The sequence below is a fragment of the Siniperca chuatsi genome, linkage group LG7, assembly GCF_020085105.1.
Source record: "Siniperca chuatsi isolate FFG_IHB_CAS linkage group LG7, ASM2008510v1, whole genome shotgun sequence".
NCBI classification, from domain to species: domain Eukaryota; kingdom Metazoa; phylum Chordata; class Actinopteri; order Centrarchiformes; family Sinipercidae; genus Siniperca; species Siniperca chuatsi.
In genome coordinates, this window is record NC_058048.1 from 19,103,274 (window position 1) to 19,124,162 (window position 20,889).

Consider the following 20,889-nt stretch of genomic DNA (forward strand, 5'->3'; position numbering starts at 1 on the left):
CATATTGATCATGATCTCTCAGGTCAGTGGAATTATCTTGACTAAGTTTTAACGTATCTGTCAACCCGGCCAACAGTTTTTATGTAAAAAAGAAACCACATTTGTGTACAACAAGTACACAAACAAGTTGAGCATAACACGCAGTGATGACATGGTGTGCGAGTCATGAATGGAATTTCTAATGTGTTTCTGCGGGGGGCCATTTGTGTAACGCATGAACAACTGATGGCAGTCAGGTAGGTTTCCCCATTCTTCTCCTCTGCACGCAATTGGATGGGTTTTTTCAGCATTTTTTTTTTATTATTAGCTTTAATTGTTATCACAAAGTTGTATATTTCTTTGCACAACCTTCTATAATGTTTAATACTGTATAGTGTATTGTAAAAAAAATTAACGGTGATGCACTGTTAATGTTTTGCATGTTATCAGTTTTTCACGTCATGCTGCACACACCTGTATGATAATTACATTTTCATTGTCATCATGTTCACATTTAACCTATTGATTAAAATAAACAATTACTGCTGCTGCTGCTGCAAAAAAGTCAACCAACATGTAAGAAAACTGCGTTTTTGAAGTGACGGCTGTGATCTTCACTCTGTCGACAGGTAGGGAGTCTGAAGAGATGACACACTGCTGAGAAAAATGTAAGACAGTTAGTGGAATATCCAAAAAGACATGGCATTTGATGTCCTTTGAGCACTGTGATGCCCATTCAACAGACACCAATCAGTACTAAACTTACTGTAAGATATTCACTCATCAGCCCACAGATCTACCAAATTTGATGTTATTATTACTATTTTTAAATAAATGCAAAATACAATGTTTATTATTGTTTATTTATTTTATTTTTTTCATCTTTACATACTACTACCCCTTCACCACCCTCCCCCAACCCAAACGTGGTCAAAAATCCACAGTATTCAGAGTATATAAATATAACAGACAAATTAAGCAGAACTAAGACAAAAATTCTAAGCACACAAATGTCAGTACAGAGGAAGAAACAAAATAAATAATAAGTTTAAAAAACTCCAGGTCCCATTCAAACGGTATAATTTATAGTTTAAAATATCTCTCACATTCTCAGATATTTAGATCTCATCAGATGACAGGCCTCTAAAAAAAGGAGATTATTGGTTTCCAGTGGGAACAGAAATTAGCTCTTAATCTAAATTCAAATTTTCTAAGTTTCAGGAATGACAAGACATTACATAGCCAGGAACTGCATGCAGGTGGAGTTGATGATTTCCATTGAAGCGGTTTTCTCCTGTGAGCAATTAAGGATGCGAACATAACAACATTGATATGAATGGATGTCCAGCTGTTGCTTTCAGGTATTTGATGTTATTTCAATTACAAAATAACAACAAAAATCATTCAGTTGCATTAAAGACACTCCCCACTGGTTGAATTCTTCACTTCTGGAGGCCACAGTTTCTGAAATACATATTATAGTAGGGATACACCGATTCTATACATCCTATTGGTATAGGAGCGGATTGGGTGTTGGCCATGACATGACCAAGTCACATTAAATGCAGTTTCTTTGATAATGTCATTATAAAAGTCATTGTTTCTGCAGGTTTTTTTTCTGCCACAGCATCCCTGGACTCATCTTCCCTCACATGAAAATGATTCCTATGAATTTCACACATTGAGACATACAGATTATAAATTTGGCGAAAAGGGAGCACTTGAATCAGCTCAGTCGGTAGATACCCTGAGTTGAGGTATCTGCGTCGTTATCAGTAGAGAAAAAGGTGAATAGGTGCATCACTACTTTATGGTGGCATTTTTAAAACCATATAGGAGACAGTGGCACATGTTGAGCTGTTTATTTTGTATAAAAACACACAAACAGACATCTACACATTCAAATAGACCAAACAGAGGGCAGAAGTGGAAAATAGAAAGGCTAAAAATCTATAAATTAACCTCAAGGATCTCTTGTTGCTGTTTCTTCACGTCATAAAGTTAAAGGATGAGAAGTTAAAGTTGCTCAGTGAGATGTTACATCACTGTGATATTTCTGTGGCACAGTCAGTGACTATGACACACCTGGTCACCACCATCTACAACAAACTGCCATTTAGAAAATAAACAGCAACGACACGGTGAGGAACAGAGGGCAGAGTGCAGGGGAGAGGTGCTGTACTGTAGATGCAAATGCTGCTCTTTGCAACTCCAGTTATCAGCCATCAGTCCTCACGACTTGTAAATAAACACACACGATAAATACACCCTACGTCCCATGCCAACACACACTCACATCTTTAAATACCCCGGCTCTGACGACTGAGATAGCACTGCTCATCAAATTTATGCGTGAGCAAGCCCAGGCTAAATTTGCAGCCAGGGAGCCAACTTACGCAATCCTCCCTGGTCTCCCTCCTGTCTATACAATGGCTTAAAAATCTCACAGTTCTCAAACCATCCCATCCCTCCCCATATCTCCACTCCCACACTACAAACTACAACTCCGGCACTATTCCTGTACCAGCCCCCGCTGCTGTGGCACAAAAATACCAGCACCTCCAAGAACAGACGCCAAGCCTGTCAGAGCATCATCACATCCCACAGGACAGCTGGGGGGGGGGAGTGAGGAGTAGAAGAGCAAAGAGCAGGTGGAGGGATGAGCACAGCCACTGTCGAGAGAAATGAATCAACAGAGACAGAAAAGAGAAAATAAATACTCTCTATATGAGGGAGGGGACACAGTTTACAGTTATATCCTGGTAGATCAACCACAAACTGCTTCTCTTTCGTCTGATCTGAGGGGAAGTGTGTGTTGTTATATTACAACATTTATGAGGACCATATGAGGAGATAACATAACGCCTGTCAAAGAGTCACCCTCACACCCGTTATACCAAATTATATTGAAGACTTAATAGCTTTTAGGTAACACTTTTTTGAACTCCCCCATTTGGCATTTATAAGCAGTATATAAACATTTAACAAATGGTTTATAACACACTATAATATTTTTGTAAGCAGATATAAGTGTTAACTATCTTCGATGCTGGTGTATAAATAGATAGTGAATGACAGTATAGTAAAACAGTTGTAATAACATAAAATATGTCCTCATAGCAAAAGTTATAATTGTTGACTAGTACTGTACTGTACATTAATAAGCACTTACAAATGTCCTTAAATGTGCTTATAACTACATTATAGCGTGTAATAAACCATATAGTAAATAGAAAGTAAGCTGAATGCCCGTGGTCAAGTCATTTAACGGTACCTGACACACAAATCATGCCACTTTGTTTGTTTCCCATTTACAGAGCCAGGGCTGTGTACAAACACCAAATTTTTTTTCAGCACACACACTGAATGGACAGCTAGCGGACCGTGAGGAGATATTCACTTAATTTGACAAAAAGACGCGTATTGGATTAGAATCGCATACCCCACCTTTAAGTACAGCTTCACTGAGCTGCTAACATGGCTGTAGAGACTTAAGTCTTGTTTCTTAGCCTTTCTGAAACAGAGAAGGTAATAATAAAAGAGTGAACACATCGGTACTGAGGCCTGTGAGGCCTGTAGTTACCTCATTTTACAAGCCTTGTTGAGTTGTTACACTGGCTGACCTCCTGCAGAGCTGAACTCAAGACACACAAGAGGAAGGGTTTGGAAAAATAAAAATAGAATAATAAAACAAGCATTGTTGATGGAGAGGCCAGACACTGAGATGAATCTATGGGCTCACTATCCTCTTCCTACCTTTACTTTCTCTCCTCCTCCCTCTATCACAATGTAGATGGATGGTTGCCGAGGACAACCTGTGTGTACTCACCTAATGATGAACAGGAAGTGGTGTGTGAGCAAAGGTGCTATTAATAGCAGCATGTGTAGAAAGGACATTTGGTCGCTCGCGGATGTGTGTGTATGTGTGCGTGTGCATGCGAGCACCTGTGTGAGGGAGCAGCCAGCGTGTAACAGGGAGGAGGAGGATGCAGATTGTGAGACTCAGACAGTTACTAGAGAGAACAGGAGGGGGGGAGAAAGAGTGAGGGATGGATGGAGGGAACGTAGTGGAGGTGGGGGCGAGTGTGTGTTGACGCTGTACGTGGCGTCAGTGCGATAAGAATAGAGATGGTGCGTGTAGCGCTGCTGAGACATCACCCTCACACCCTCAGTGGGGCAGGCAGTACTCACTCTCACTGTGTGTGTGTGTGTGTGTGTGTATAGATATTACCCAAGGTATGCTCATGTGTGCATGGATGACTAAACTGTTGGGGTTGCAGTGATTTATTTTTTTTTCCTCTGTTGTGTAATAACAGTTATGTGTACCTTTCCATTCATGTTTAATTTTAAAAAACACATTTTCTTTTCATCATTGCACAATTTCTATAAAGCAACTTGAGAATATGGTAACAATGTGGACTATATTTAAATGTTCTTGTTAATAGCACAATGCTTTGAAAAGACAAAGGGAATAAGGACACCTTTATTTTGTTGCATACTCTGCAAACATATCTATATGTATATATGTTACTGTATATCTTCCTTGTTAATAGAATTTAGTTTCTTTTTATTTCTTCCTTTTTCACTACTTTTATATAGTTTGTTCTATTGTAGTGCCTATTTTATTGTCTTATTCTGTTCTATTTTAATTATTTGAATATCTGTTTATACTTTTTCTGTGTATATAGCGTGAAGGGGGCTACTGCTGCATTTCACTGTGCAATCCTGTAATGTATTGTAAAGCTAAACCTTGAACCTATATCAAGGCTATAGCCAGAAGTATGAGGATAGTACGAGATGAAGCAAGAATGAAACAGTGGCATAGCAAAGCGTAAACTGACATAGCCACAGCTTGGAATAAGAACAGCTTTAAAATACAGTTTATATATCTTGTCTATGTGTTAGAACAGCATGCTATTGCTCAGCTGGGTCTAATGTGGAGACCCTCTTCATAAAGCGTCTTCACACCATCAGGAACTGAAGCAGCCACTGTGGAGGGACAACAGGCGAACAGCAGAAACAGAAAGTCAAAACCCCGTTCAGGTCCAAGTCAGTAAAAATACATAACAGCATATTTGACCAGATACTCACATTGTTGATCCCTCTGTCTTTCACCTCTTGACTGGTCTCTGATTCATACAGAGCTGAGGAGACGAGAGGAGGAAATGACTACATACTGTATCTCTGCAAAGGCTCAACATTCAGTAACTTCTGCATCAGTTTAATATTTGTTTTCAAAACAGAGAACCTGGCAAGTATCCTGAGTTCATTTAGTGATAGTCCAAATACGCATGAAACTCTAAACAAACCGCGCACATGTAGATCATCTAAAGTAAATTGCAGAATGTCGCCAGGCCACAGGTGTAACATATTGGTCAGCACACCATAATCACAATCATTCATGAAATATAAAAGAAGATACAAAAAGATCCTTTATTTCAGTAAGAGTACCAATACAACAATGTAAAAATACTTACTTATACTAAATAAAAAGTACTACATTCAAAATCCTAAATCCTAAAAGTACACAAGTATTATCGACAAAAATATACTTAATCTATCAAAAGCAATAAATGCAGTAAAATGTCCGCTGTGACTGATATATTATTATATATGACATTATTGTTAATACTGATAAGCAGCATTTTACTGTTGTAGCAGGTCGAGGTAAAGCTAGTTTAACTACTTTATATACAGTTAGTAGTTTAATCTTAATTAAAGTACAATATTTCGCTGTGAAATGTAGCGAAGTAACATAAAATAGATATACACATATAAAGTACCTCAAAATTGTACTTCAGTACAGTTCTTGTAAATGTACTTAATTATTTTCCACCACTGCTTGAATGCACTAAATTGTATGATTTGAGTTTTTACAATTTTTGAAGTTAATGTTAATGGGGATCTTATTGTCAACCAATGAGCTGGTACACTCAACTTTATGTGCCTGTGTGTCTAATAACAATCTAATAATAGTACTATGTGGCAGGTTTAGTGCAGTCGGGTCAAATATAGACAAAAAAGACGACGATAGAGCTTCCTGAAATAATCAAATCAGCTGGTGTAAGGTCATGGATTCAGTTTTTCATTATTTGTCATTCTGTTTGCCTTTTTTTTGTGTGTTTGACGATGTGTGGCGTAGCTGCAAAGATGGATGCGTGTATGTTTGTGTGTGTGTGTGTGTGTGTGTTACCAAAAAGCTTGCGCAGCCTGGTGACACATGACACAAAGCCATGGAAAGGCATGTGAAGCTCTGTAGATGCGAACCGCACAGACAGCAGCTGAATTACCTTGCGGTCACACTGCATTCCTGGGAAACAGAGGAGTGGATGAAGGTGTGAAGCCAAACAGAGGCAACCATCTGTGTGAACATAGTGTGTGTGTGTGTGTATGCATGCATACCAACAGCTTGCAGCGCTGCACTGAGTTCAAAGGGACTCATGGTCCCAGAAGAGTCCTCATCGAACTGGAAAAACATGGACTGAAAAAGAAAGCAGTGTCAGAATAACTACAGTAACAGTCTTTAACACACACACACACACACACACTGAGCTGTACCTGCAGATTGCGGAGACTGGACAGCAGGGTTTCTGTTTGTTTACGGTTGAGACTGGAGCGCCCTTTAGTCTGCCAGCAGAGTTAAGGACATCTCAACAGGACGGAAGACAGAGAGATAAAGTTATGAGGAAGGAGAGTGAAAGTAAACAGCGGGGTGGCACGATGACTCAACCGGAGGACCGGGGGTTTTAAACCCCTTCGTCAGCAAGCATCTGCCCCAACGAAGTGTGAAACTAGACGAGGTTAATCACGTTTTTAACAGCAGCAGTTGTAACGTTACCTCATGAAAAATATATAACTTCTGTAAGCTTGAGTAAACCAGACGTGTATACAGTATAGTCAAAGTCCAACAAGGATCGTACTGAACTACAAGGAGCCTGGAGAGTAATGTTAAAGAATACACTGAGGACAAAAGGATACATCCTCTCCAAAGATGAGCTGTCTGCACGTCTCCAGTGGCAGATGGTAATCTTTGTCAAGAACTGTGATAACAGAAGAAAGGCACAGATTGATGCAGAGAAAGAAAATAAGGGTTTAAATTGGATTAAGCTGAGTTAAGGTGAAGGTAAGGACAAGTGTGGTCACTTTTATTACTTAACCAAGCTCAATGTACTCTATCTGACTGCAGCTATGAGCCTCTGTCTAGACATGGTGACCTCTGTGTCTCCACTGTTCCAGCTTTTGAGAGAATGTGTCACTACTTTGCTCCCATCTAGTGGCCATTACAGGTATGATATAGTCAACGATCACTTGTGGTGAAGCTTTGTGAGGCTTTGAATCATTTTCAGATGCAGCTGAAACATGAAAAACGTGATATACTGGAACCTGAGTTGAAGAGATTCATGAGTTCCTTGGCATTCAGTCTGTCATCCTGCCGGAGAGACAGAAGAAATCAGTTTAGATTGTTTATAAAAGGCCCCAAATTCACACTTTTATCAGGTAAAGTAATGTAGTACAAGGAGGAGGAATTCTTACTGGGCCAGCCTTCTCATCAAAAGTCTTCTGAACTCTCACTCGATCCTCCGAGGAGACGGGAGTCGCCATAACCTGTTTGACATAAAAATGGCAAACAAACGTGAACATACTATATTTTTTTTGGTTGGCAGCTATTGGCTGGTGTTTTAATGTATATGGACTCACCGGGAGTAAGCCAGAGGAGCAGGTGAAGTCCTGAGTCCTGGAACACAAAGACAACACCAGATTGTCAGTGTTGCTCTCTTAAATTATACTTTTAAACAGTTTGAACCTTACACACTCAGAAATAATGTTTAATATTGACTCAGATCCTTTACATAAGTAAAAGTACCAATAACACAATGTGAAATACTCAGTTACAATTCAAAGTCATGCAGTCAAAATTCTACTTGAGTAAAAGTACACAAGTATTACCAGCAAAATGTACTTAAAGTATCCAAAGTAAAATTATGGAGCCCCAAAGCTCCTGCAAGATGTTTTTTAACAACCTTATGCACACAAGATAATACTTGCAATATGATAAAAATAAGACATTTTCGGGACTTAGGGGCTCTCCTGTTAGTTTTAAGTAGTTAGAAGTAACAACTTTCTTCATTCTTGTAGGTGAGTGCATGTAAATCCAAGCAGAGCAGGTGTGGTTATGCAGGACTTTAATCTATGACAAGGCATCATATTTTAAAAGTCCATTATATGTTTTGTATGTAAACTTAAAGCAACTACTAACTATAGCTGTTAAATAAATGTCGTGGAGTAAAAAGTACAAATACTCCTCTGCAATGTAGTGGAGTAGAAGTATAAAGTAACATAAATTGGAAATACTCAAATACCTCAAAGGTTGTACAGCACTTGAGTAAATGTTACTTTCCACCACTGGAAAATAAAGATGATTATTATAGTCAGAGTGAGTGCTCATACTACACTGTACTCAGCTGTATAATTGACTGTTGTTGCTAACAGGAGCCATAAGAGGTGGTTTTAATACTCTGTTGTTGTTGAGACTAATTGCAATTTTCTAAATTATACAACAGTATAATGTTGAGAAAACAATCTACGTTTGAATGTAGGTCCAGGGGAGCGTGGGTGACTATGACTGTGCTGTTGAGAGTGAGTGAGGCAGGAGGTGATTCAGGGATGCTGTGGAGCCCTCAGGAAGTGTTGTGGGTCAATGATTTAACAAACTATCTCTGACGGGAGAAGACGCACACACTCAACACATAACATTTACACAAGGTGGTTAGTAACTGAAGCTGTTTTTCTGTTTTTCTACCACCAGGCTATTGGTATTTTGGTAAAGGAGAGAAAAAATGATTAATGTGTCCCCTATTTTAGGCCCTTAAAGCTAAATCCCCTTCATCTTACGCCAGAGTGTTTCCAGTCTTGAAGAAAATGCGGACAAAGAAGTCTCCAGGCTGGTTGGGTCGATAGGTGGACGCCACAATGATGTAGTTACCAGGGTCCAGATGCAGCTTCCTCCACACACCCCTGAGGGACAAAGTTAACAAGTTATGTTTATGTACTTCCAATAAGCTATCAGTTGTATGTCTTATAAACTCAAAAGGTTAGATCCAAGCGATATTCTATATACAATACTATTTTTAGTTTTATATATACTGTATATAGACAATACTGTCCATGTTTAATAGCTGCCACCATCAGGGCCATGTGCAACAACAGTTACTGTTATGTTATGTTATATATGTTTTATGGATTGTCTGTGTTCTTTCATCTGTATGCATTTTATATTGTCTTTTATTGTGTCTTGACACCCCTGGCCAAATACATTTTTGGATAATAAAGCAAATTTTTATTTGATTCTTTAATTCTCTCACCACATGAATAAAATTAATTAATACACTTTTTCATGCAAGTATGCAACATAAAAATTGTGAAAAATTGTGGATTGTGAAATTTTACACAAATTTCAAAGGTTCTGGCAGATGTCCTTCATTCTCTTCCTCAAGCTGCATTTAGTTGGACAAATATTACTTGGTCCTGTGTGGAAGCAAGTTTGATGTACAAATTTTAAGGGAAAAAATTGGGATTACACTCGATACAGCGCACAGCCCAGTTTATGAGAAGTTTTACAGTCCCTAAAGGTACCAAGTAAAAGCACCGGACACCAAATGTTCTACTTTTATGACCAGATTAGTAAATATTTACTAATAAGCAACCATTTTTTTCCCCATGATGGGCTTTTACCTCTGAGCCATATATTTCCCAGAGCGACCAACGGGGCGATTTTTCATGAAGAAGTTGCGGTTCAGACACACACCCTCGAGCTGTATGAAGAAATATATAACATTAAGTAATAATTACTACGAATATAAGATTGTTCTGGTTTTAATTTAGGCAGATAATGAAAATATATTTATCTATTGCCCATGAGATACTCACCTCAGAAGGAACCTGCAAAGAAGAAGAAACGGGTGTGAGTTTATTCAGAAACAGAATAAAGGTGCTAAGACCCAAAATGTTCAATAAATCAAGAAGTAAATTAAAAGGAAATGTTACCTTGTAGATGTGGAAAGCTATGAAGAGGAAGTTGACTTTATCCTTCTGCCTGCGGTTTTTCTGCAGCAGCTCCACCAGCACGGTGCACTTTTTGCCTTTCTGCTTCTGCTTCTCTGTTTTCTTCTTCTCCTCTGGGGTCACCGCCTCATCATCCTCGTCATCTTCATCATCCTCTTCTTCATCCTCTTCTTCCACTTCTGACTGGTCCTGCTCTGAGAGAACCAACTTGAACTGAGGATTCTTCCAGAATGACTCTGAGGAAAAAACAAAGAAGAAGAGTAAGACAACATAATCCAGGTAGGGCTTGACTGCATATTTGTGCAAATATAAAGTCATAAACATACTGTCGTTTTTGCGGCTACCACCAGCGGAGCTCCCCGGTATCCAGAGTCCTTCATTTTCACTGATGGTCCAGGTAGACGAGGAGACAGGTGAGGAAGGAGAGGCAGGTGTGCTTTCCTCCACAAGACTGTCAGGATTCCCACTGCAGATCTCCACGATGTTGAACAGCTTGCAGAAGTCCTCAGCACTGATCCTAATAGAGCAGACAACTTACATCAGAGATCTTGTTGTTTGTGAGAAGTTGTTGGGTAACACTTTAGATTACGGCCCGCAACGTAATTTACAATGTAATTTTTTAACGGTGTACGAGTACAGTACGTACTAATACATACATGTAGGTACAAGGGAACAACATGAGAAATTAGGGAATAAGGGGCTAACAATGTGGGAACTTTAAAATAATTTAAATTGTAGGTATTTTTTCACTAACGGGGAAGAATCACACTGTAAATTGAGGGCTGTAATCTGAAGTGTTACCGGTTGTTCAGTCGTGTATATCGGTGTGTTTTAGTAGCTGCCACGTACCAAAACTCTCCGTCTTCTATCTCTATCAGTTGAATCCTTTCCTTCTCTGCTTTGTCCACGTCATCCCACTCTTTACCCCTGCAGTCACACACATACAAAGAGAAACTCAACATCTGTGGAGGTTCTGTAATCTGTGGAGCGAGTGGGCTCTCTCTTGCAACATCCGCAAACCGGAAGCTTCCTCACTTGTCACTCCAGGGTCCGCGATATTCGACAAAACCCCAGGGGTTCCTCAGCCTCAGCATAAAAATCTCATCTGATGCTTTCGTCACCTGAAACGTGAAGAGATAAGAAAGAGTAAAGTCTTATTTACAAAAGGGATTATCTAATATTTTTTATTTTTTATTTGTACTGATAGCTGAGCTGAGATAAAATTAGATCAGATTAAGAGTGTACTGACCTCGGAAACATCCGTTGGCAAAACAATTTCACCACGAGGTCAATTAGTAGCTGTTCTGGAGCTTTCAGACGTATCGCATGGTCTTCTGCTCTTTCCAAGGTCAAGAATGAACTTTCAATCACAATTTTTAAACCAACATGGATGGGAAGTCTTTAGAAGGAAAAATCTACAATTCCATGACAACTGGGCAAACTTCATTTGCTGAAGCTCCAGAACAGCTACTAATGGACCTTATGCTGAGATTTCTTTGCCAACTAGATTAGATTAGATTAAATTAGATTAGATTAAGATGAAATGAAATATTAGGATAACATACAATGACATGGGATGCGATTAGATTAAATTAAATTGGATTATTTAAATGATTAGATGAGATTACATTGGATTAGACATGAAATTTGATTTGATTTAAATCAATTTAATTCATGAGATTAAATCAGAATAGATTAGATTAGATTAGAATAAATAGTGACAGCAGCAGCGTCGTCTCTGTGTGATACTGGCCTTGTCGGTGTCAGTGATGGCGTAAGCATGGCCTTTTACCAGCCCTTCTCCCGTCACTTTTCCAATATCACAGTAGTTGCTAGCCTGCGGAGACAAAGAGAGAAACTTAAGTGGATCTAAATTAGCATCCACCTGTGTAGTGTGAGCATCCTGAGGTGTGTGTATACCTGGATGAAGCAGCTGAGCAGGCTGCCTCGAGACAAGGCAGCTGTCAGAGACCTCCAGAGGACTTGAGGGGTACGAGATGAGACCTTTATCGAGTGTGCTATGCCTCCTGTGAAATCTTCCATCCCTTCTGAAATGTTGCCCCCCTTCAGGCTTCCGTAGCATCCAATTAACCTACATACGAGAGGTGAGAAAGTTATCTCCAGTGGCTGCGTATTTTGTTAAATCACTGTAGCAACACATACACACACAGAGAAAAAGAGTGGGTGATCTCAGACATTACCACCCAGAAACATATGCTGGTAGTGGCAACTGACTTGGCATAGGCCTTCTCCACCAGGGCGCTCCAGTACTCGTTGCGGGTGTGAGAGTAGCTGAAGAGCAGACGGCCTTGGCGTACTGGCAGCCTATCATCCACAACCACCTCCACCCACACACCATACTGCCAGAACTGCACGGGGACACACAGGGAGAGAGAGAGACAGGAAGAGGAATGGTGAGAACAGAGCAGACATGGATGTAATGAATCAGGAGGAAAGTTAACGAGGAGGAAAACAGAGTGTAAAGAGACAAACCACCTGAATGTCCCCAATAGTTCCCTTTAACCTGCAAAAACTGATTTTTTTTAGCCACTTGGGGGAAGCAGAAACAAACTGTAAGCACAACAATGACATATTATCACATATTAAGTTGATATGTGAACTTTTTAGCAAACAGTTGCTTATTTACACATAAAGCAACATTATCATTCATCTGGAGTTGGGTTTTTGGCAACCTGATGAATGTAAGTCAAATATTCACTCTCTTTTAGCTCTGTTTTTGGTCTCTACCAGCTCCTGAGGGAAATACCTGACTCTTTAGCTGCTAAATGTTCACCAGCTAGTCACTAATGTTTGTCTGGCGTTTGGCAGACCCTATGTAAGTGGTGAGAGTGAACCAAAACAGTAAAGTTGTGGGGTGGAAAAACCAAGCAATGCACGGAAACAAGCTATAAAGCTCTGTACAGCTGAAGGAAAATGATGATTATCTGTGGGTTCATCATTATGAGTGACCCCATTCCCATAAAAGTAATCATGTGATCCATTGTTATTGTGAAAATATTGATTAAAGCTTCTTTAAAGCGAGATTATGTAACTTTTGTTCAATACAACTCACCCTCGCTCAATTCAATACACTTGAGGGGCTTTGTAGCTACATGACCAGTAGCTTATGGTGGCTAATGTTAGCAAACTTTGTGTGGATAATGGACTTTACAAAGTCAGCTTGTTGAGATTATGATTGTTGATGATTATTATTGTCCCATAATTGTTTGTTGTGGCCACAGTGGATGCTGTTTGGCAAAAGTCATATAGGCTCACTCTAAAATCCCCCTAAGATGGTTTCAAAGGTATTTTTAACATCACATGTACAGCACAGGGGTTTGACAGATCAGTGGTCAATAAATGCTGTACTTCCAAAGCTTTTAATGTGCATTTTGATTTTGAGATGTGTTGATTCCACTTTTTGGTATTTTTGAGGCATTAGTTTTTGTTGAATTGCAATATAAATGGTGTTTACAGCCTGTCTACCTGTTGACAGAATGCAGCACGAGAACAGGTGACATTTCTGATCTCTTCATTCATGCTTCATGCATGTCAGGGGCAATTCTGTAATACTGCTGCCTTTAAATGACCTGAATGTTTTATCCTCGTGATTACTTATTGAAGACCCGTTGGAAGGGTCAACCTCTCTCTCTCTTGCTTACACTGATTGGCTTTATGTCTCCCACAAAATAAATGTATTTTAAAAAAAGAAACAACACAAATGGATTTTATCAGCGTATAGTGCGAGCCGGTGCTGGGTGTTTGCGTTAATTGTGTCTATCCAGTGGACATGGACAGTAATTGTCATTTACCTTTTATTAAATTAAATCTGGGGCTATTTATTTGTATCACTCACTGAACAGAATGTATGTGTTTTTATATTCCCTTGTGTTTCTTCTCTCAATGCCTTCAGGGCCTAATGATAAGTCAAAACATAATTTAACATGTATACTGGGCAGCTGTAGGACTGCTCACTCAAATTTTGGCATATTTCACTGTGCATTGATAACCTTTTTACATCTTATGTAATGTAAATCACTTTGCATTGCCTTGTTGTTGAAAGGTGCTATACACATAAACTTACCTTAGTAAACCATGCAATATTGTACTATTACATGACCAGCGGTAACTAAGTACATTTACTCAAGTTTGAGGTACTTGTACTTGAATATTTCCATTTTATGTTACTTTATACTTCTACTCCACTACATTTATTTCATAACTTTAGTTACTTTGCAGATTCAGATTATCATTATAAAATATAATCAACTAAGAAACTATGATGTGTTATTATAGATTACTGTAAGCTAACCATTAATCAGCTGGAATCAGCTCCACCCTTTCCAGCTACAACATTAAAGTGACACATAATGCATCACTATTTATAATCCAATAATAATAATCATGTACATTATTCTGTAATGGGCCATTCTGCATAATGACTACCTTTGCCTTTTACCTTTTAAAGTACTTAAAGTATATTTTGATGTTAATACTTTTGTACTTTTACTTAAGTAATATTTTTGAATGCAGGAATTTTACTTGTAACAGAGTATTTTCTGCACTGTGGTATTGCTACTTTTACTTAAGTAAAAGATCTTCTTCCACTACTGTACAAGGCATATTCAATCACAAATCAGAGCAAAAAATATCAACAACACATAAAAATGTTTTGAGAGAATAAAAATAAAAGCCAGAGGTCTATAAAAGGACGAGTTAAATAAACACACTGTTCTCTTGTCTGATGAAACTTATTAAAGCACCTCCCAAGGACGTTACTGGTCATGACTAGGGGGGTGTTCTGTACTGCTAACTGTGTGTAAACAACAGTGGCCGGGAGCAGGCCTGCACAGGCCTTTCCTAGCTGCAGCTGTGTGTGAGTGTGTGGGTCCCAGGGGTAGTCACTACCTGCATGTCTGGACTGCTCTCCCAATTTTTCTGACAGGGGAAAAATAGTTTTTCCAGTCCTTCTGCCCTGCTTGTTAAGTCATGTCACAATCTCCCTAACAGTCGCTAAAGGTCCAAAGCTCCTGGGCAAAATAATCACTGAGCAAAAACCATAAAAATGGTCTATATCTAAGTAGTGTGTTTGCTTTGACAAGATATTTCTAATAAGGTGATATTTTGTTGATCTGTGCAGGTCAGAGCCGGCGAATGATGAACTTTCTAGATTAGAATCACCGCTTCTAATGAGGTGATAAAGATGAGGTTTTATGTTTGTCTCCTCTTACATGCAGTGATGACTCCAGGATGAGTTGATACCTGTCGGATTGATTAATTAAATGCCAGAGCTGTGACAAAACAGCTAAAAAAAAGGCATCTCTAAGCAAAGTCTAAAAGAATAATGCCAAATCAGATCAAATTTACATGAAATGAGCAAGTGTGAATATAAGGTAGCCTATAGGTAGATAGGTAAATAAATCAAACTTAATAATTTATGTCTATACTGTGCTCAAGTCTTAAATCCAGTATTAAACACTCACAACACAAACTGTTTGTCATCTTTGGCCTGTGATCAGCACTAACTGAGCCTCACAGTAGTTCAGGCAGACACGGAAAGTTGTTTCATAGTTGCATGTTCAATATAATGTCAAATGATATATGACCACAAACTTTCTCAAAAATTACCAACTTGCTTGGGGGCAAACATTTCCTGTTGGACCCCCAATAACGCCCCGTCCCTCCTCCTCTGTGCGTATTGTGTACATTATTCCTGAATACTAGCTGGCACCAGGATTGGTGTGTGGTTTATTTGATTAAACATAAATTAATGTAGGAAGATTTTCACACAGGGACCCGCTTTAGACAAGGTAAGGTAATAAAGCAGGACGTACCTTAAAGAGTAACTGATAAATTGCCTCGAGTGATGTCACTTGAGTCCGCATCGGCTGGGCCTTAAGACGTCAAGTTTGAAAATGAAAAAAATCTGAGGGTGTGGAGTTAGAAAGAAGTGAGCTCACCAGACCTCTGCAGCCCGTTCATCATCTCTGCTTGAGGCTAGCGGCTTGAGGCTACATTAGCCGCAACTAGCACAACAAACCTGAATCTCTGAGTTGCACTGTGGGTAATGTAGGCGCCAGGTTTTAACAAGGAAGAAGAAAGCGTGGAATAAAAAAGATGACATCTCTGATTCTGCTGCATTGATTTTTATCCTTTTTTTTTAAAAAAAACTGTCCATCATGTGTCCAACAGTGTTATAGCAGTGCAATCCTAAATCAGTGGAGTACTCCTTTAAGGCCCTTATTATGTTAGTTGTATATTGTCCTTTCATAGCAACTATTCCCAAACAAAGCTACATTTTACCACAAATCAAGTGCCACACTGTGAACTTGGAGCTTTTGGGGACCAGCCTTGCTTTCAGTGAGCTCTGCATGGTCAAATGTATATCTCAGGCTCTGGTGAGGTTTGTGAACTCAGGGAGTGTGTGCGTGTCAAACGAATAAGCAGAGCATCATTGCTGAATTACTACTTATTATAAGTATTTGCTTTCGTAAAGAATATCAAGCAACGTGTCCAGACAAAGATGGGGCGAGAGATGAGATTGTGCACTAAAGCATGAGCACATGAGGGAAACTGTTTTGTGTGTGTAGTTTTTTTGTTGGTCAGCAGCAAACGAGGTGTGAGTCTCAGCTGGCTTGATTGGGCGTCTAATTAGCAACATTTCTCATTAGCAAAAAGGGCAGGGAGTCAGAGGTTCTCTGTTGTACATCTGATCTAACTACACTTACCCTAAAACGGAAGATCCCTGCATAAGGCTCGGACAGGCTTTGGTCGGGTGGCACCACCTTCACAAAGAGCGTGGGGTGCATGGTCAGACAGGACAGGGCCGCCAGCAGCCAACAGTTACCTGATAAACAAAAGAAACACATGAAGCTGATATGGATGAATGACGTATTTTACATTTTAGAAGATCCTTAGTGCTTTGGAATGAATGCTTAGTTTTTACATATCAAACTATTTAAGAGCCCCAAAGGCACTGGTCTCCCGTGAAGTGTGAATCATGTTTTCGTCAATGTTTTTCAGGCAGGTTAAGCTCTCTCGCTCTCTCACAGAGAGTAATAAACCACATTCCTTTCCAACAGCAAACATCTGTTCCATGTTGTTTCTCTGGAGATGTTGCAGTAACTGTTGGAAAACACGTCCTGGGGTATAGTTTGAATGACAACATGAAACGCAGACATGGAAGAAGAAGAAGAAGAAGATGCAGAGGAAGGGGGAGGTGGAAGTTGGTATTGATCTGTACTATTGACACATCTGCACACAACTGGTGACATGAACCATCAATCCAGAAACCCCAGAGGAGGAAAGAGAATTTGCTGTAATGCAGAAAACAATCTTCTAGTTCACCACAAATAGGAAACAGAGAGTACGACACCGATTTTAGCAGAATCTGTAGGCTATTAAAGACAGGGCGATGATGTGGTATGAACCCCCTGCAGATTTGGGGTTTTGGGAATAAAGTGTGTCACTCTTCTTTCCCCCTCGCTGTGCGTTTGAAGTTGGGTCCCTGGGGCTGTGTTGTGCAGACGTCAAGTTCTGAAGTAACTGAATTTTTTTACTGTGATTAAAAAAAATAGGAACAAACTGAACTACGTAAAGTAGTGTTTCAGCTTTTGGTCATGTGGATTTAACTTTTCCAGGATGTTGCGCAATGCCAATTTAAGACAAATCAGCATGATTCAACCCCTCATCCCTCGGGGAGGGTAGATGAGCAGTGGGCAGTGAAAGCAGATGTTAAAGAGCGTGGAAGTTGGAAGTTTTCCTGCTGTACTCACCCAGTTGGCCCTGACAGATATCAGTGGTGCCGGTCGTGCCCTCCACAAACACAGCGTTCTCACTGATTTCCTTCAGAGATGGAGCAAGAGGAGGACAATGTGAGAACACCACAAACTGGTATTATGACTGTGTCAACATCATGAGGATACGCAGCAAGAGAAGAAAAGAAAGTTTTAAGAAAAGGTTAGTTGATTAATTGATTAGTCAATAAAAATAAAATTAATCAGCAACAATTTTGATCATTTTGAATAATTATTGAAATCCCTTTTTAAGCAAACATGTCAAAATATCACTGGTTCCAGCTTCTCAAGTGTGAATATTTGCAGGTTGTCTTCGTCATCTATGATATTAAACTGAATATCTTTTGGTTTTGGACTGTTGGTCGGACAAAACAAGACATTTGAGAAAATGTGATGGGAATTTGTTTCTATTTTCTGACATTTTATTGACCATTGATCATTAGTTGCAGCCCTATTGCACCTACATGTTCCATAGCTAGCATACTAATTCATAGTATCCCCTTTGTATCCAAAGTCCACACTTTTCTATTTTCTTCATGTACTTTACACATTTTGTCAATGTATCAGTTTATAATCCAATATTTAGGCTACAATATGTGACTGAACATTTCATTTGTTGACTCGGAGATTACTTTAAAAATACTTTCAGGATTTTTTGTGTTATTTCTTTGGTTAATTTCTTCCTCTCTTGAAGAAACTGCTCCAGGTAAAAGTTCCTCAGACCTGAGCCACACCAGGTTGAATCACTATCAGCTAAACATCTGTCTACAACTCACATTACTTTATTGTTCAAACATCTGTTTAAAAATGTACAAGTGGCCAAAATGCAGACAACTTTCCTTTCTATTAAACTTCTTGTGCCCAAAATAAAGTGTTGGTATGCCTGCAGAATATGTTTCAAATGTTGTTCTCAAATATGTATTTTTTTGGTGTTGATTTTTTTTTTTGGCTGTAGGAGGCTATAACATGACAGGATTATTAATTATTTTACTACCTAATTATTATGCAAATTATCACAAAAACGCCCCAAATAATCTGGATAACAACTGGCACTTCACACACATGCAAAACATGACAACGGACGCACTGGCTTACCTTGGGTCGCTGCCACTTGATCGCCTTTTTTGGATCCGGATCATCCGGCATACCGATGGACTTCTGCTCTGGTGGAAAGACTGGGTCAGCAAACAGCTCTCTGGACTTCAGACACTTTTCCAGGAGAGTCTCAAAGTCCTGATCTCTAAACTTGATTGGGTTCTCGATGGAGCCCAGAGGTGCCTTCTTGTCAGTCGTCATGCTGTCAGTGAATGAATGTTCAGTAAAACTTCACCCGCGATGCAAAATGTGCGAGCAGCCGGTGCTTAAATACAGATAAAAGCTCACACCCACCTTAGGCAGTGAGGGCCCACATGGAGCGCCTCCCCGGCTCTGCCCAGCCCAGAAAGGTATGCAGAGCGCCGGAGGCCAAGGAGAGCTGGAGTCGGAGTAATGAGACGGTGCGAACAGCCTCTTTGATCCCCCAAAATGTATTGACCATCAACAACACGCAGGGCCGCAGGAAAAACATAATAAAGGCCAAATAACTGGACAACTGTGCAGGCACTTAACCAAGTAACCCCCCCACCACCACCAGTACAAAAAGTCTCCAAAATATTTTAATTATTTGCATTTTTCGTTCTTTATATATTTAGTTTGCTGTTCAGTTCTTTCCAGGAAACTTCCTGGAAAACTATCAGGAAATTTCAGACGCATAAAAGGAGCAAACGACCAACTTCCCAGAAAAGAAAACCTGTTTTTGCATGTATGAAATGTGTTCATGATTGTGTGAGCACGTGGACAGGTGTGTGTCTGTGTTTGAGAAGAGAGACAGAAAACCACAAATAGCAAACATTTTAAATGTCCAATATAGAAACCTACAGCTCAATGTATCGATCCTGTTCTATTGAATAGGAGGCTGTTTACACACACAAACAGCAGATCAGAGGAGACCCCTGTCAGTTTTCTCAAACTGACGCTAGGTGTCACTCTACTCCACTTAAAAGCACCAAACCACAACTCACCACATCCACTAATATGAGGGGTTTACTGTACATTGTGGTGGTGGTGATAAATAAGGCGGTGAAGAGAAAGAAAAGTATTCTGGGTGAACTCCAGCTCTGTTCAACTGACAGTAAAGAAAATCACATTGTAAAATCCCCCTCCTTAAAAGATGTAGCCAGGAAAAGGAAAATCATATTTAATTCTGAAGTAACTTGTAGGAGGTTCATGTCAGATCTCAGTATTATTTGTCAGCTATAGAGGACTGATAAAGTACTTTAATATAAGTTTTCTGTAACAGACACAAACTATAAATTGTATGTGCTTTTATAGCAAATGTAAAGCGATAAATCTATCCAGCTTTTACAGTTTCAGTTTTCATTCACTCACTAAAATCTAACTAAACAGACTTCTTACTGTCCAACTGTCATTTTTTGTATGAGTCAAAAGAGGAGCTGATAAAAATGCTGATATACTCATCTACAGCAGGTTGCTTTCAGTTATTGAATGTTTTTTGTTTCTAGTCAATATTCTCCTAAAAAAGACATTAAGATCTAATATCATTCAAACATAAGGCAGTAAAGGACAGTAGTGTTCTTTGTTGTAAAGATGCATAGACAATGTTTATCATAAATTATGAGCTCTCTATTAATGAAAAACAATTAGTGGGCATTAGTGTATTAACAGTACTGCAATGAACATGGCATTTCTAAATTTTGGAAAGCCTGATAACCACTTTTATAATGATGTTTATTGATATAAATATATATGCAGGGAATAACATTCAAATTATTATTGTTTTTATTTTATTTGGAAGAACCTCTGACCTTGAATCAATCTGCTATATGTGACAGGGAACCGATTCATGTCGCTACGCCTAACACAAAGTGAGGAAGAGTGCAGGAGATGACACTGATATTGACACAGATTCTGTTTGTAGCTGAGTTTCAGAGGATGATTTAGTTCTCTTTCCTTTTGTCTACAACCTGCATGTTGTATATAACCGTATGCTGTT

The 20,889-nt window shown here is 39.3% G+C and overlaps 1 protein-coding gene across 2 annotated transcripts; it reads right to left on the reverse strand.

The window, feature by feature from the left end:
- Positions 1-1,826: 1,826 nt before the first annotated feature.
- Positions 1,827-19,220, reverse strand: capn12 (calpain 12). 2 transcript variants are annotated; one of them, XR_006378750.1, is made up of 23 exons: positions 18,933-19,220; positions 17,817-17,886; positions 16,770-16,888; positions 12,277-12,410; positions 11,962-12,133; positions 11,795-11,878; positions 11,077-11,162; positions 10,891-10,968; positions 10,368-10,558; positions 10,024-10,277; positions 9,907-9,918; positions 9,712-9,791; positions 8,872-8,994; positions 7,678-7,714; positions 7,513-7,584; positions 7,363-7,408; positions 6,958-7,019; positions 6,538-6,606; positions 6,382-6,460; positions 6,173-6,289; positions 5,071-5,123; positions 3,427-4,968; positions 1,827-2,651 (listed from the first exon to the last, which is right to left on the reverse strand). XR_006378750.1 is itself a non-coding variant. In XM_044204068.1 (22 exons), the coding sequence occupies exons 1-22, from the start codon at positions 19,131-19,133 to the stop codon at positions 4,942-4,944; spliced, it is 2,166 nt and encodes a 721-aa protein (XP_044060003.1). In that variant the 5' UTR covers positions 19,134-19,220; the 3' UTR covers positions 1,827-4,941. The 2 variants fall into 2 exon arrangements, 1 of the variants encoding a protein (XP_044060003.1); XM_044204068.1 differs by having other exon boundaries at positions 1,827-4,968.
- Positions 19,221-20,889: the final 1,669 nt, after the last annotated feature.